This window comes from Rissa tridactyla, chromosome 5 (genome assembly GCF_028500815.1).
Source record: "Rissa tridactyla isolate bRisTri1 chromosome 5, bRisTri1.patW.cur.20221130, whole genome shotgun sequence".
In the NCBI taxonomy this organism is placed as follows: Eukaryota; Metazoa; Chordata; class Aves; order Charadriiformes; family Laridae; genus Rissa; species Rissa tridactyla.
The window spans coordinates 76,020,595-76,034,130 of NC_071470.1; the positions used below are offsets into that span (position 1 = coordinate 76,020,595).

A 13,536-nucleotide genomic window follows, 5' to 3' on the forward strand; every position below is an offset into this window, starting at 1 on the left:
GAGAAAGAACAGCCACGGCAGGGGGACACCGATGGATGCCACCTGGCAAGATCACAACAAAGGGCGAAACACTGAGGTTTTTTCCCAGCTCCACCAACCGCGTTTTGCTCAGCCAAAGGGGCAGAAACTGCCCAAGAGCCACACTTCAGTAGCCCCTTTGACAAAAGAGCAGTAGCTCCTTTGACAGCTACGTCCAGCACATCCTACCAGCTGTAACGCTCAGCGAGCTGCAGCTGTGCTTCCCCATAACGAGACGGTCAATCCGTACGCCTTCTGCTAGAACAGAACGCAGGTGCAGGCTCCGACACCTCTGACCTGCGCACCCAGCACCGGGCCACCAGACAGCGAGTTCAGCGCGGGGCTGGGCAAGGCAGCCCGCTCCGAGTTACCCCCTTCCCGGGCAGGAGCCGCCGGGGACCGCCCGCTGCAGGCCGGCTCGGGGGAACCTCCCGCCCGACAGCCGCGGCCCCCAACGGCCCTCGCCCGTTACAAGTGGGGCCTCCCCAACCGCCGCTCTCTGATTGGTTGCTGCGCCCACTGGGAGGGGTGGCCGGGCGCGCGGCCGGTTGGACCGTTGGCTGCCGCCGCTCCTCGCGCCCCGACGGCGGCCCCGCCTCGGCGATGGCGGGCTCCGTCAAAGGGGCGGCGGGGGGAGGCTGAGGCCCGACCCGGCCGCGGCGGGGCGGGGCGGGGCGGTGAGGCCTGCCGGGGCAGAGGGCCGTGACTGACAGGGCGAGCGGGGCGTGCTCCGGCGGGCCGCGACCCGCTGGTAAATCAACAACCCACGTCCTCGTCAGTAGAGATTAAAGTTCCGTTCTGCAATCAGAAGACTTTCAGAAAAAACGATGAATCCGTTTGTGGGTCTTCTCCTGTTTTTGGGTACGCTCATCTACTCCTACTTAGAGGCTTTTGTGAAGCTGTTTGTCCCCGTGAAGAGAAAGTCTGTCAGCGGAGAGCTTGTGCTCATCACGGGTGCTGGCCATGGCGTAGGGAGAGCGACTGCCTTCGAGTTCGCCAAGCGTCAAAGCAGGCTGGTTCTGTGGGACATCAATAAGGTAATGGTACAATTTGTGTCCTGGCTTGTTAACGTTCGAGGCCGCTGGCTTTTAGTCGTGTAGGAAGGGCTGCATCCAGGTTGCAACCGCAGCACCTCCTTCCACCTCAGCTCCCATGGGCTTGCGGTCGGCTTACCAGCTGGGACGCTGAGCGCCAGGAGAGGGTTTGGCCCCACTGGCACCGGAGGATGCGGGTGTCCGGGTCCCAGAGTGACTCAGTGCTAGGCAGCGAGGCAGCATGCCCAGCACGTCAAAGAGTACCTGCGAGAGGGAGGGCGGTGGTCAGCAAGCTGCTCTTGGAACCGCTGCCCAAGCTGGCAGAAAAAGGCACGCGCAGATCAGAAGCTCGTTTCTACAGAGAGGCAGGTGTACCTTCTGCGTGCTCTCTTTCTGGCCCCAGATATTTTGCGTACATAGCTGGAAGACGTGTCCGTGTACTCATATTGATGGGCATCACTGCGTTGAGCTGTGTGTGAGCCCCGCTGCCTTCTGGCGCAGTTACGCGTGTAGAGGGCTCCTTGCTAAACATTTACCCTAGCCCAAACTCTACTTCAGCTAAATGCACTAGAGCACAAAAAGGCATTGGCAAGTGGAGGACGGACAGGTACAAACATGCAGAGTATCAGTCAGTAGGGATCAAGGCAAACTGGTGTGCATAGGAGTGATTTGCTGTAGAGAGTCAGTGAGTGGCTGGGCAGCAGTGCACGCGAAACGTTCTGACACAGCGGATTAGAAACTGCAGAGGAGTTCATGGTGTCATCCTGAAGCTGCAAAAAAACCCCAGCCCACCAGAAACAAGCAAACAAAGAAAACCCAAGACAAGCCTAGCGTAAGGGGTTGCATAATTAGGAAGGATATTGTTGCATATTTTCAGTGTCTGTTCATGGTAGGCATCATAGCTAAGGCCAGGCTCTGGAGGGGCGGGAGGAGGCATGGTACCGGTCTCTCCATGTGTAAAGGGCTGCTGTTGTGTTGTCCGTGTTCACTGGAGTGGGGGAAAAATGAATAAACTTAGTAGCGAGTGAACCTGGCTTTGGTGCTGGGAAATAGATTACAAGGGTGGGTGTAAGCAGGCCCTGAAATACAATGCCGAAGGAGGTGGTGGATCCCGAAGGTTTTAGGAGCGTGCTTCCCGGATCCAACTGCCTTGAGAAAGGCCTCGTTCCTGGGGGCCATCAACCTTCAGCAGCAGCTGGAGCGGAGTGGAGCTGCCCGGTCACCCACCCCAGGGACGCGCACAGCTCCTGTCCCAGGCCATTTGTGAAGTGGGGGTTTTCACTGCACAGCTCCCCGTTGGCACGGCTTTCTGGCACCTGGGGACAAGCCTACAGCAAAGTGACTTCCGCACTCACTCAGCGGGTTGACATAATGCCTTAGGGGAGCCTTCTGTTCTGTGTGTGTCAAATGCTTTTCTCGTGAGAGATGTGTCTCTGCACTGTGCACTTTGGAGCCCACCTCTGTTCTCCCATCCGGTCTGTGAATACAGGAAGGCACTTTTCTTATCTGGGGGCAGTCAGCTGGGCCTGTGTTTGAAGAGCTCTGCTTACAATCACGGTGTCTGCCTGCTGTGCTGTGAAAGTCACCGAGTGCCCCCTTTCTGCAGCCTAGCAATGTATGCTTTACAAAGGCAAACTCACTCTTGTTGCCACATTCTTTCTGGCAGTCACTCTACGCTGCTCCAAAATTTAAGGTTGGAATACTCGTCCTCCTGTGGACCCCGGCTACAGCTCTTTGCCTGGGTAGCCGTGAGCTGTTGAGGGGCTTGGCAGTGGTTATGCGATCAGGACAAATCTTCAGCCTCTACCTGGTCTGCCGTAGTGCCCAAGCAGCACCACGTGGGCAGGGTACGGTTTCACATGCATGTCTTTCTTTTCTGCCTCTTACAGCATGGCGTTGAGGACACGGCAGCAGAATGCGAAAGGCTGGGAGCCACTGTTCAAGCCTTTGTGGTGGACTGCAGCAAAAGGGAGGAAATCTACAGTGCTGCAGAGAAGGTAGGGGAGCAAGGGCACATCCAAAGGCTTACCCAAACGTGCTCGATTTTCAGACAAGTCAGGAAAACAAGAGAAGAGGTGAGGAGAAATAACTGGACTCCAGACGATCCAATGTGAATCAACAGAAGCCGCTTATTCAGCACAGATCATCATCTTTTAGACCCTGTGTTGTAGCCGTACACGCCACTCGCTTGTTTCTGATTAGCTAGTTACACTCTCCACGTGCTGTCCGTGCAGTTCATTCACACAGCAGATTGGTTACAAGAATTCACATAGTAAATTGCTCAGTCATTAGCACAACATGTTTTCTACCTTCTCAGTTCCCGTTTTTCCCATGTACTAATTCCATCTTCTACCACCTGTTTTGCTCTTAATCTAATCTCTCACAGTAGGGAGGCTGGCTCACATGGCCATTTTCTCTCAGACACATTCCTACAAAGAGGGGTTGTGTGCAAATCATGCAAGCCCTGGAATCTGCCCACTTGTTGCCGCTTCCTGTGCGGAGAGCGAAGTAGCGCTTCCGAGATCACAGCCAGCCTCATCCTGTTTTGTGAGGCTCCAGCCTATCACGCCTCGTTGCCAAGTTTGTTCTTTTGACTTCCGGCCCCTGAAGGAACTTTTGCCTTTTAGTTTCCTGAACAGCACATGGACAACAGTGGGGACATTTGAAACATTTCATTGTAAAGGATATGGTCCAGCTGGCTCAAAACAGTCTGAACGTCTGTAGTCCCAACTGTGACTACACAGAGCACACTGTGTCTGTAGGCAACGTGTGGAAGACTGTAAATACTGGTAGCATTTAAGGGAGAAGCATCAGATCAAAAGCAGATTTCCTGGTACTACTGCACAGTTCCTCCCACAGGGTCTTCCTCTCCCTAAAAGCAACAACGTTAAGAGTTGAATGAATTGTCTTCCCCAGCCTTGCAATTTTTTGGTAACAAATGACACGCACCTTTCTGGTTTTTTTTCTGTCCAAAAGGTGAAAAAGGACATTGGCGATGTCTCCATCCTGGTGAATAACGCTGGTGTGATTACAGCTGCCGACCTGCTCTCGACTCAGGACCACCAAATTGAAAGGATGTTTGAAGTCAACATTCTTGCTCACATGTGGGTAAGGGCCACTACCATCTTCATACCTACCTTCATTTGGGAGCATTGTTGAGGAGGTATATTTAGACTAACAATTATTTTCAGCTGCCAGTGAATGACAGAAGCGTCTTTCGGACGTGTATAGCACAGGGGCACCCAGCTAGACTGACTGTTGGGAAACTTGATTGACCTGACTCACGCTGACCTGAGCCTGGCCCCGTTTTTTCATTTCGGCTTCATCCGAGCGTGGGTTGGTCTCTGTTGTAGGTGGATTTGTGATCCTTATCGCATCAGGTAGTTTGGGCACCCGCAGCTGAGCACCGAGACCCTGCAAGTAGAAGATACACGGCTGAAAAATACAAAGCAAAGCTTTTATCAGCTGACCCACACAAAAGGCAGCTGGCACACTGGCACACTGGGCCACCGAATGGCCAGGCGAGTGCAGGTTGGGCAGGGCTGGGGAGGGCCAGCCCTGCAGCTCCCAGCAGAGCCCAGCCAGAGCGGCACAGTGAGGACTGGCCCCTCCCTGACTGCACCCACCAGCATGGCCAGTCTCCCCGGGTGCTCTTCCCCTCGCGGTTTGTACCTCGCTGTGTCACCGCCTTCCCTCCTGGTTCCACGAGGTACTTCCGAGCCCATCTCCCATCACTCCTGCCCCTCCTCGTGACTGCTGCCTCTCATCTCTCTGCGGACTTTCTCCCAGCAGTCTGAGTCGAGGTGGGCCCTACCAGAGCTGGGCACTGGGTCTTTGGCACGCCTGCAGCTGACCCCTGGGGTAGGCAGCTGTCAGCAGGGCTTGCAGAGTGGGAGGGTTTCAGCTGTTAAGGACTTGTTGTTTGTGGCAGACGAAAAGAGAAGCTATAGATTGACAAACGTTTTATTGTGAGGTTGTTGGGGTGAGACACTGGCAGCGCTGCTGCTGACACCCGTAACCTAAAGAGCAGCATAGGAAAGATGGGAGAATCAGCTGCTGTTTATAGCCGACTTCCTGAAATATTCCCATTTGGAAACTAGGTTGCCAGTTGTACCACCTGAATGGAGAACAGGTATCTCTGTGGCTCTGAGAATCTGAGGTGCTGTGCAGGGCATAGCATTAGCACTAGCATTAGTCACTGAATTAATGATAGTCAGGGTCAGTGTTGAATATGCCTGAGAAAACATTGTTCTTTTCCTCCTTCCCTGTCTCCCCCTGCATTTTTGTCTCCTGTTTTAAATGACTTTCAAGACCACAAGAGCTTTTCTGCCAACCATGATGAACAACAACCACGGTCACATTGTCACGGTGGCTTCAGCAGCGGGTCATTTGGTGACTTCCTTCATGGTGGCTTACTGGTAAGTGATTTTAAAATCTGCTCTCTTCCTTTTTTTTTTTTAATTGTGTCTTCGCCGTCTGCAAGCACAGACGTTTTCGTTCAAAGAATCCTCCCACTGAATACGGTACGTCCAAAGGACCATGCCAAGGTGGAAAAAAGCACAACAGCCAGCACTTAAGGATGCCTGGAGGTTCCCACCGATTTGCTTATTAGCTCTGACTGAATGAGGAGCAATGCTTGCATGAAGGAAGGGTCATGTGACTCATCGACTAATGAAAGCTTCTCCTTTTTTTCTCTCCCTCACCGATCCAGGCTTTTGCTTAGCAGCAAAAAAGGTATCCCCTTCCCTTCTCCTTCTGAGAAAGCAGCGCTTCTGTGAGTTGTTGCAGTGTTGTAAAGTAAACCCCTAATGAGTAGCTTTTGGTCTTTCTACCATTGTGGTAGTGACTAGTGTATAGAAATACTTCTGCCATCATGAGGTTAAATTGCCTTTCTACTTGAAACACATCTAGAAAAATCACTGTACGTGAACAGAAAAACTGGTAGATTGCATATTGTCATTCTGCGTCAGATCTAGCCTTCTATAACAGCAGCTCCCGGCAGAGCAATCTTCCCCTGGGAACACTCCTTAGAGCCTCACTCGCTGTCAGCAACGCGAGAACTCCCCAGCCAGGGATTTTACTGGGATGACACTGTCCAAATGAATAGCACTCAATAAACTGATTCTCTGGCTCCACTGTCTTTGGAGTTAATTTATACTCCTGGCCTGCTCCAGTTTCTGTGGCAGTATGTTTCTCACCTTTTGCCTGCGTATCGCTCCTCTATTTCAAAGCTCACATGCAAATGTCCCAAGACACTCCTGCGTGGTATGAGAAACAGTGGAGATTTTTTTGCCATTTCGACTCTGCCAGTCCTTCTTAATTTTACAGACTGAAGCTGAATTCCTTCTAAGAATCTTCTCACGTGGGAAGAATAGGAAGTCCATCAATTGATGCAGATTAGTTCCCATTTTCTGAGAACTCTAAGAACATTCGTCTGTCTGTTCACCACTAAGGTGACTTTTTCTGAAAGACACCCGCTCTGCGTCCCACAAGTACTGCTGTAAGCAGCAATATCGACTCCAGCACTACACTCTGGCACAGGGGAAGTTAGATTTATTCCCTGCCCTTTCCTCTCAGGTGGACAGCATTTTTTGCCTCCTAGTAAGTGCTGTGTGATCTTTTAGGCCATTTCCAGGTGTAGGAAGTTAAAAATAGTATTTCTGCCTTCTGATGTGGGCTTTTTCCGCTCCTGCAGTTCAAGCAAGTTTGCTGCGGTTGGATTTCATAAAGCTCTGACAGAGGAGCTGTCTACCCTGGGAAAGGATGGGATAAAAACTACGTGTCTTTGTCCGGTTTTTATAAACACGGGATTTGTCAAAAACCCCAGTACAAGGTAACTATCGAAACTCTGTTTTCCTGTCCTTCCTTTGCATCAAGGCACTACATATTAGCCCCAGCTTTAGGCTGACTATAGAAGCTGACGATATAAAACCAGTATATAGCGTTGGCTGAAGAAAATCTGCGGTGTTCTTTAACCCACATAGCGATTGCCTTTGACTGACCTGAGTTTGTGCATATGTGAAGCATCCTACATCAGCTGGTCCCACCCCTGTTTTACCACAGTAGCTCTTACGTGTATGCTTTCCCATGTAGGCTTGGAAAGATTTTGGAGATTGAAGAAGTTGTAGAGGCCCTGATGGAAGGAATACTGACCAACCAGAAAATGGTTTTTGTTCCATCAAATCAACGCATTGCTTTACTTCTTGAAAGGCAAGTAGAAAAATAAACAAAAAAACCCTGAAAACCTTTCACCTGCATCAAATATAACTTGCTGACTGTACAAGCCTGAAGTTACAAGCTTGTAACATCTGATTCAAGATTAAGTTTCATTTTAGAACACATTGAGTTTTATTCCACAACACAAGTTAACCAAATAGTGCAGTGATTCTTTCTAATGACAACAGCAGACATCATACATAAAGATTTTTCTGAGCCCTCTTATAGGTCCTTGTGATGCACTTTCTCCAGCTAGATCTTCTCAGTGGAGAACCCAATTGCTCTACAAGCTGATAGGGAGGGAGGGGGAGTGCAAGAGAACACATTTTCTTCATAGATCGCCATTTCCCTTTTGCCTGCAAACAACACTTTCGCTGAAACTGCAGCTTCACAGAAGTTTCAGACAGAGCTGAGGACCTGCTACTTATTTGTTTCTTCATGTCAACACCAAAGACTGAGTTCACGGGGGCTGGTAAAGTTGCTTCAAAAGGTCTCTATAGCTTAGCTCTGCCATGTAGCAAGATTTGTCCTCTCAGATGTCTTTAATATCCAGTGCAGCTGCTCTGCTGAGGGGATGTTTTCACCACAGTTCAGGTTCCAAATCTGGAATTAACATCAGAACAGCTAAATTAAGTTTTCAGTTAACTACTACAGTATCTCATGAAACAGTAATTTCCTGTTTGGGAAAGCTAGCAAACTTGGGTCTACCCCATATTTCTTTTTATGAGGAGGTGTAAAGATATTTGGTGTTTGTTTTTTTCCCCCCAAGAATTCTCCAAATTAACCAGATAAGTTTTTGAGAGCAAAGAGAAAGCAAATGCACACATCTGTGTTCAATATTAAAATTTCCTGGATTCTGCGGCAATATTGCAAGCCAAATACTGCCCAGTAGATACCTGTCCTGGAACTGTCATTAAAGCAGATGGGTGGGATTGGAGTTAAAACTATTCACATATTGATGAGGCCTACATGCTCTTTGGAAATAACGCCTGGTTTAAGTCTTGGTCTCAGTCCATGTGTGTGCGCACACATTCCGCTCCCAGAGCAGCTCTTCCTTCACCTGTGGCGCTGCTTTTTTCTCCATAATTTAAGTCTCTTATCCTACATTTACTGTCATGTTATTATCTCTTTCAGGTTGCTTCCAGAACGTGCCCTGAATGTTCTGAAAAAGCTGACTGATGTCAAATTTGATGCAGTCGTTGGGCAGAGAAGCACCCAGTGAAACGCGAAAAATGATTCTCATTTCCCAGAGGCACGAGCAAGTGAAAACAGAACATGTGCTGAGCATAGTACAGCTGGTTTGATGCAGAGCAGAACTAAGACAGATGCTTCCAGGCCCCCATTGCCAAGCACCTAAGGGTTTGTTCCACACCTGCAGCAGGGACACGCCTGCGTAACGTGGAGTGATAACAAAGCAGAGATGCAGCTCTTGAAGTCTAAAGGGCTGCTTTGTCTGTGCATCGCATTGCCTCTGTCTCCTAGTGCTGAGGCAGAGGGGAATTCCCACGAAGGCCATTTTTGGGACAGCACAGATGCCTACTTAAGTGCAAAGGCATTGCCTGAGAATATGTTGATCCAAACTCATCCCTGAGAGCGAAGGTATCTTGCAAGAAGCAATTTATAGAGCAGGTGGGTGGCCTGTTTCACCTCAGTGTCTCTTTTCCAATTTAAAAGCAATGATGTGCTCTATATTGAACACTCGCAGTTTCGTGTGCTTCTGTAGTGAGTACCTGAAAGAATACAGCCTCATTTGTAATGTAATACCTAATTACATCCATTATCAGTTATGCATTAGCACCATGCCTTATTCCAAATAAATACAGTTTGTTAACACAAAGGCGTCTTCAGCAGTGAAAGTCATGACCAGGTTCTAGAGGTTCAAGTAATACACCCTTTGCGCCTATCATTTCTCACACTGCTCATCTGCAATTCCCAGGCACCTTCCTGTGAAAACTGTGCAGTATTTCTCTAAAAATTAGTGTGCCCTCCTAAATTTCGTGCATGCTAGAGCATGTGATTTATTACATGAGAATGCAGACCAAGCTGGACTGTTTTTCTCCTTACGTTACAAGGCAAATAATCCAACCTAATGAAAATCCTGCAGTCTGTCTGCTTCAGTATGCCTAAGTCGGACTCGTGTATTCAAAGAGCAATGTTATGCTGAGCTGGGAAAGCCGTTGTTCATGTGCATCAGGAAAGTTTGAGTTGAAATCCACAAGGCTTCTGCACCCAGGCACAATGCAAGAGAAGGCCTGAACTCCTGGAAACTCCTGAATACGTGTTCATTTTGACTAATTAACACATTCATCACAGCACTAATTTACACCCATACACACACCGGAGAGCACATGTGCCTCCACAGAACCTCTTTTACTTCCGTCTCTTCAAACACATCTGCATCAGCCTAAGGGCTTATGTATTCCACCTCTCTGAAACGCTGCCTCGCTGACTGGAGAAGATGCGGCAGCAACAACATCTCTGTGTGATCGTGCTCTTTACCTTCCCAACCCTGCTCTGCCCCTTCCAGGTGCAAGGGAGCGGCGCAGCAAGGATTCTTGGCAGGAGAAGGTGGGGGTGACGCCGGCATTGCACCGACGGGGCACTGCCCCGCAGCTCCTCAGCAAGGACAAGGACGCAGAGAAGGTGCCACAACAGTGAAAGGGTCAGCCGGAGTCTGCCGACCACCAGGCCAGGCTGCAGGGACGGGGCAGGTCCCTGGTCACACCGAGAAGCGAAGCCACATCAGGATCCGTGAGGTACAGAGCCAGGCGCGGCACACCCACAGCAGAGCCCACGCAAGGGCTGGGGCCAAGGCCAGGGCTTAAATGCGGGTGCCAGGGCCAGGCAGCAGAGCGTGGGCAGGGGAAGGCTCCAGGTGGCCTTCTCACCGCTCCTCATCACAAGCTAGTGGCTTGCTCTGACGGCACCTACCTTGACCAGGAGTTAAACCCCCAAAGGTCTTTGGCCTTTGGTGCAAGAGAACAGCACCTGATGAAACATGGGTCAAAGACCTCTTCAGAGCACAGATCATCTTTCCACCTACTTGTGCAACTCCCAGCTGCGCCAGGCACTTGCTGGCTCGCAGCCATCTGAGGGAGGTCTGAACACACTGTCACCTCTGGCACAGCTGGAAATGGGTGGCTTCCAGTAGAATCCATCCTGCTCACCTAAACATTTCATGTTGTTCTGTAAACTGAGGTTCTTTAGCAAAGGGAGAGCTCTCGTCATCCAGCCCTCCTGCTCTTAAGTGGCAACAGGTAGAAGTTTGTGCTGCCAGCAGCACAAAGGGGTGGTAAATGACACAAAAATGGGTTCCCTTTTGCTCGCGTAACGTTCATTTAACAGGACATTCAGGTTCAGGGTGTGTCAAAGCACAAGTTCCCTGCTCGGGAACATCTGCTTCAAAGTGCAAGATTCCTGTAGCCAAGAAAGGAGAAGAAAGAAGGGGCTTGCAAAATTCAGGGCATCAAAAAAAATTTTTTTAAAAGTCAATTAAAGCATATTAGGCATGGGTTGTATTTAAAACCAAGACCCTCCAAACCCCAAAACATTTGAGAAGCCCGTTTTGAGTTCTGAAGGATAAAGGAGGCCAATTTGCATGCATGTTCAGCAAGTAATTTTGTAACTCTGGTTTCCCTGCCTCGGAGGCAGCCCCCAAATCTGAGAAGAGGGATTTAATGTCTTCTGTTTACTCTGAAAATTCAGCACTTGCTACGAGGACGGGCCTGTCACAACTGAGAGCCACTTGCTCTTCTCCACGTTGCCCAAGACTGCAAGCCTTCTGCTTGGCATAAAGAAACAGACACAAAGCAAGCATTTAAGCCTTCGTCTCCTGAACACCAGCGACAGAATTGAACCATCAAGCCTTCTGCTTCTGGGCTCCTCGGTTCTCTTCCTGGCCACAACAAACAACTGAACCTTATCCCAAAGTCTGGATCATTATGGGTGCCTAGCAGGAGCCTCTGCGAGCAAGCTTCATAGAGCCGCCTACAGCTAAGTGCCAAATTTGAAGAGCAGAACCTCGCACCCTGGCTTAGGACTCCTTATGGGTCAGGTTAGCGACTCTGGCCTCGCGCTCTGCCTTCTCCCTGATGTGTCTCGTGGAGTTGGCACTTCTCTGCCCTGCCTGCCTCCTCCGTCTCGGCCACAGCACTGACTAGAGCCTCGTGCCAAGGAAATGACAGCACTGCTGAGCTGTGCAATTAGGGTCTGGCCCAAATGCCGATGTGTTAATTAGGAACAGAATGAAGTTCCAAGAGGAAAGTAGGAAGTGCCTAGCTCTGAATCTCCCTGCCGGAGCCGACCCAGTCTCCCGCAGACCAGATGAATAATGGTGCAGGTTAAGCACTGGGACATTGGCTAGAGGTCTGTGGAGCTCCTTCCACAGCTCTTGCAGATGTTCCACATCCAGAAAGCACAGGAGTGTGAGAAGTCACCAGGGATTTGATGTACCGGATGCACTATGCATTCCCTGAGCTGCTGGACCCAGCATGCAGATACCGCTGCTGTGACTTCCCTGCTACCTGACAAGAGGCTCTGTCACCCAGCGTGGGAAGCATGAAAGAGAACTATTGGTGCCACAGGCCTTATAGCTGTGTTTGTAAGCTACATGCCCAGGCACCATGCTCATGCAGTTTTGCAGTCATCCGTATCCTTTGACATCCATGCTGTCGAAGCGTTAGCATGCTTCCTGGTCCATAACTGTGTCTGACAGCACACGCTCCTGCATAACGTGGGGGCTGTGCTTACCCGGGTACAGAGCTGCTTGGGCATGCAATGTGGGTGAGACCGTCTGTTTTGCAAGAGGAGTGGAAGTTCACGCACACAGAAACCTTCTGAGGACACCACCCGAATCACCACTGAATAAAACAAAGGAGCGGCTGTGATAGTTTCTCTTTGTCCACTATATAAGCAGACCTGACTGAAATTTGAGAGGTTCATTATTAGAAGAATAACATTTAGCAGCAGTATTTAATGACAGTATTTAACATTCATAATTACTGTCTTCATCATGATAGGTAACATTTTCAAGAGTCTCTAAGTGGCTTCATCTCACCTTGGTCACATCGAGTCTTATTGAATTTCTAATAGCACAGATTAAAGCTCCCCACAGCACTGTAACCTGATTTGTGTCAGTTTGTCCGGTCACAGCCTTCTTGGAAGCTGCTCATGGCCAGCAGCGTCTGTGCCGCGTACATACAGGCTAGTACCTTTCAAACACAGGGATGGATTTGGGAAGGATTGCTTGGCTTTTTGTATTCAGAAATTTAGCCAGTGAGGCATTGCTGAATTGGAATTTGCTGAAATGTATTTATGCAAAACCTAAAATGCTTTGGGTTGATCAAAACTAGGGCACTCTGGGCACATCATGTAATCCTTTCATCTGTTTTCTACTGAATTTTCATCACCTCTGACCTCTATAAAATACACAGCGGGGTAGGGAATAACAACCCAAACCCATTAAATAGTTATATTTTAGGTAATTACGATTATCCCCATTTTTCCATGGATAATGTTCTGGTTCTTTCACAAACAGGCCAGCTCAAATAGCAGTGTTATTTAGTTGGATGGTTTTGCCTTTAAAAACTCTAAAATGTGCACCTCCTCCTAAACATAGTATATGTGTATTCTGTGTGGAACTGCAAACCTCCAGCCACTCATTCTCAGATAAGCATGGATTTATAAGACATCTTCCTGCTTTTCAGCAGAATTGTGTTCTATTCAGGAAAAAAGGATGCTATTTCTTGGGGATTGTTCTGCCTGCCTCTGCTTCACATTGAAGGGCAGCTTTTTTTATGGACCAAGAGGAAAGGAGATAAGCTTTAGCACATGGCACTGCACCAGAAACGGGAAACATGGTTATGAGATAATAGCAAGCCAACAAACTCATTTTCACTGTGAAACTGTCCTGGGATGGATGCCTAGCATGTGCTCCAGCAGCACTTGTGTGCCTTTACTCAGGCGCAAATTTTTGGTTTTTTTTCAAATTGGCCTGGAAAACATATTTTTCACAGAAACCGCTCTCTAATGGAAAGAGAATAGTCAAAGTTAGAGAACAATTAAAATAAGAAGAGTAACTATTCTCATACACCGCTTGATAAACAAGTGGAGCTGGCACAGAAGGATCAGCCACCCTGCACAGCCATCAGCTCTTGCTGACCTGTATGGTTCTCCTCTGCCCGAGAAAATGAAGTAAAGCCATGGCCAGGGTGTCACCGAAATCGGGAATGAACTTCTTCACACCAATGTAGTCTTAAGAAGCAGGCAT

The 13,536-nt window shown here is 49.1% G+C and overlaps 1 protein-coding gene across 1 annotated transcript; it reads left to right on the forward strand.

Annotated features, from left to right (window-relative positions):
• Positions 1 to 718: 718 nt before the first annotated feature.
• Positions 719 to 9,105, forward strand: LOC128910557 (estradiol 17-beta-dehydrogenase 11-like). The gene is made up of 7 exons (XM_054203947.1): positions 719 to 1,055; positions 2,942 to 3,049; positions 4,029 to 4,160; positions 5,364 to 5,470; positions 6,748 to 6,885; positions 7,146 to 7,262; positions 8,403 to 9,105. Exons 1-7 carry the CDS (start codon positions 846 to 848, stop codon positions 8,488 to 8,490), a joined length of 900 nt encoding a protein of 299 aa, XP_054059922.1. The 5' UTR covers positions 719 to 845; the 3' UTR covers positions 8,491 to 9,105.
• The last annotated feature ends 4,431 nt before the right edge of the window (positions 9,106 to 13,536 follow it).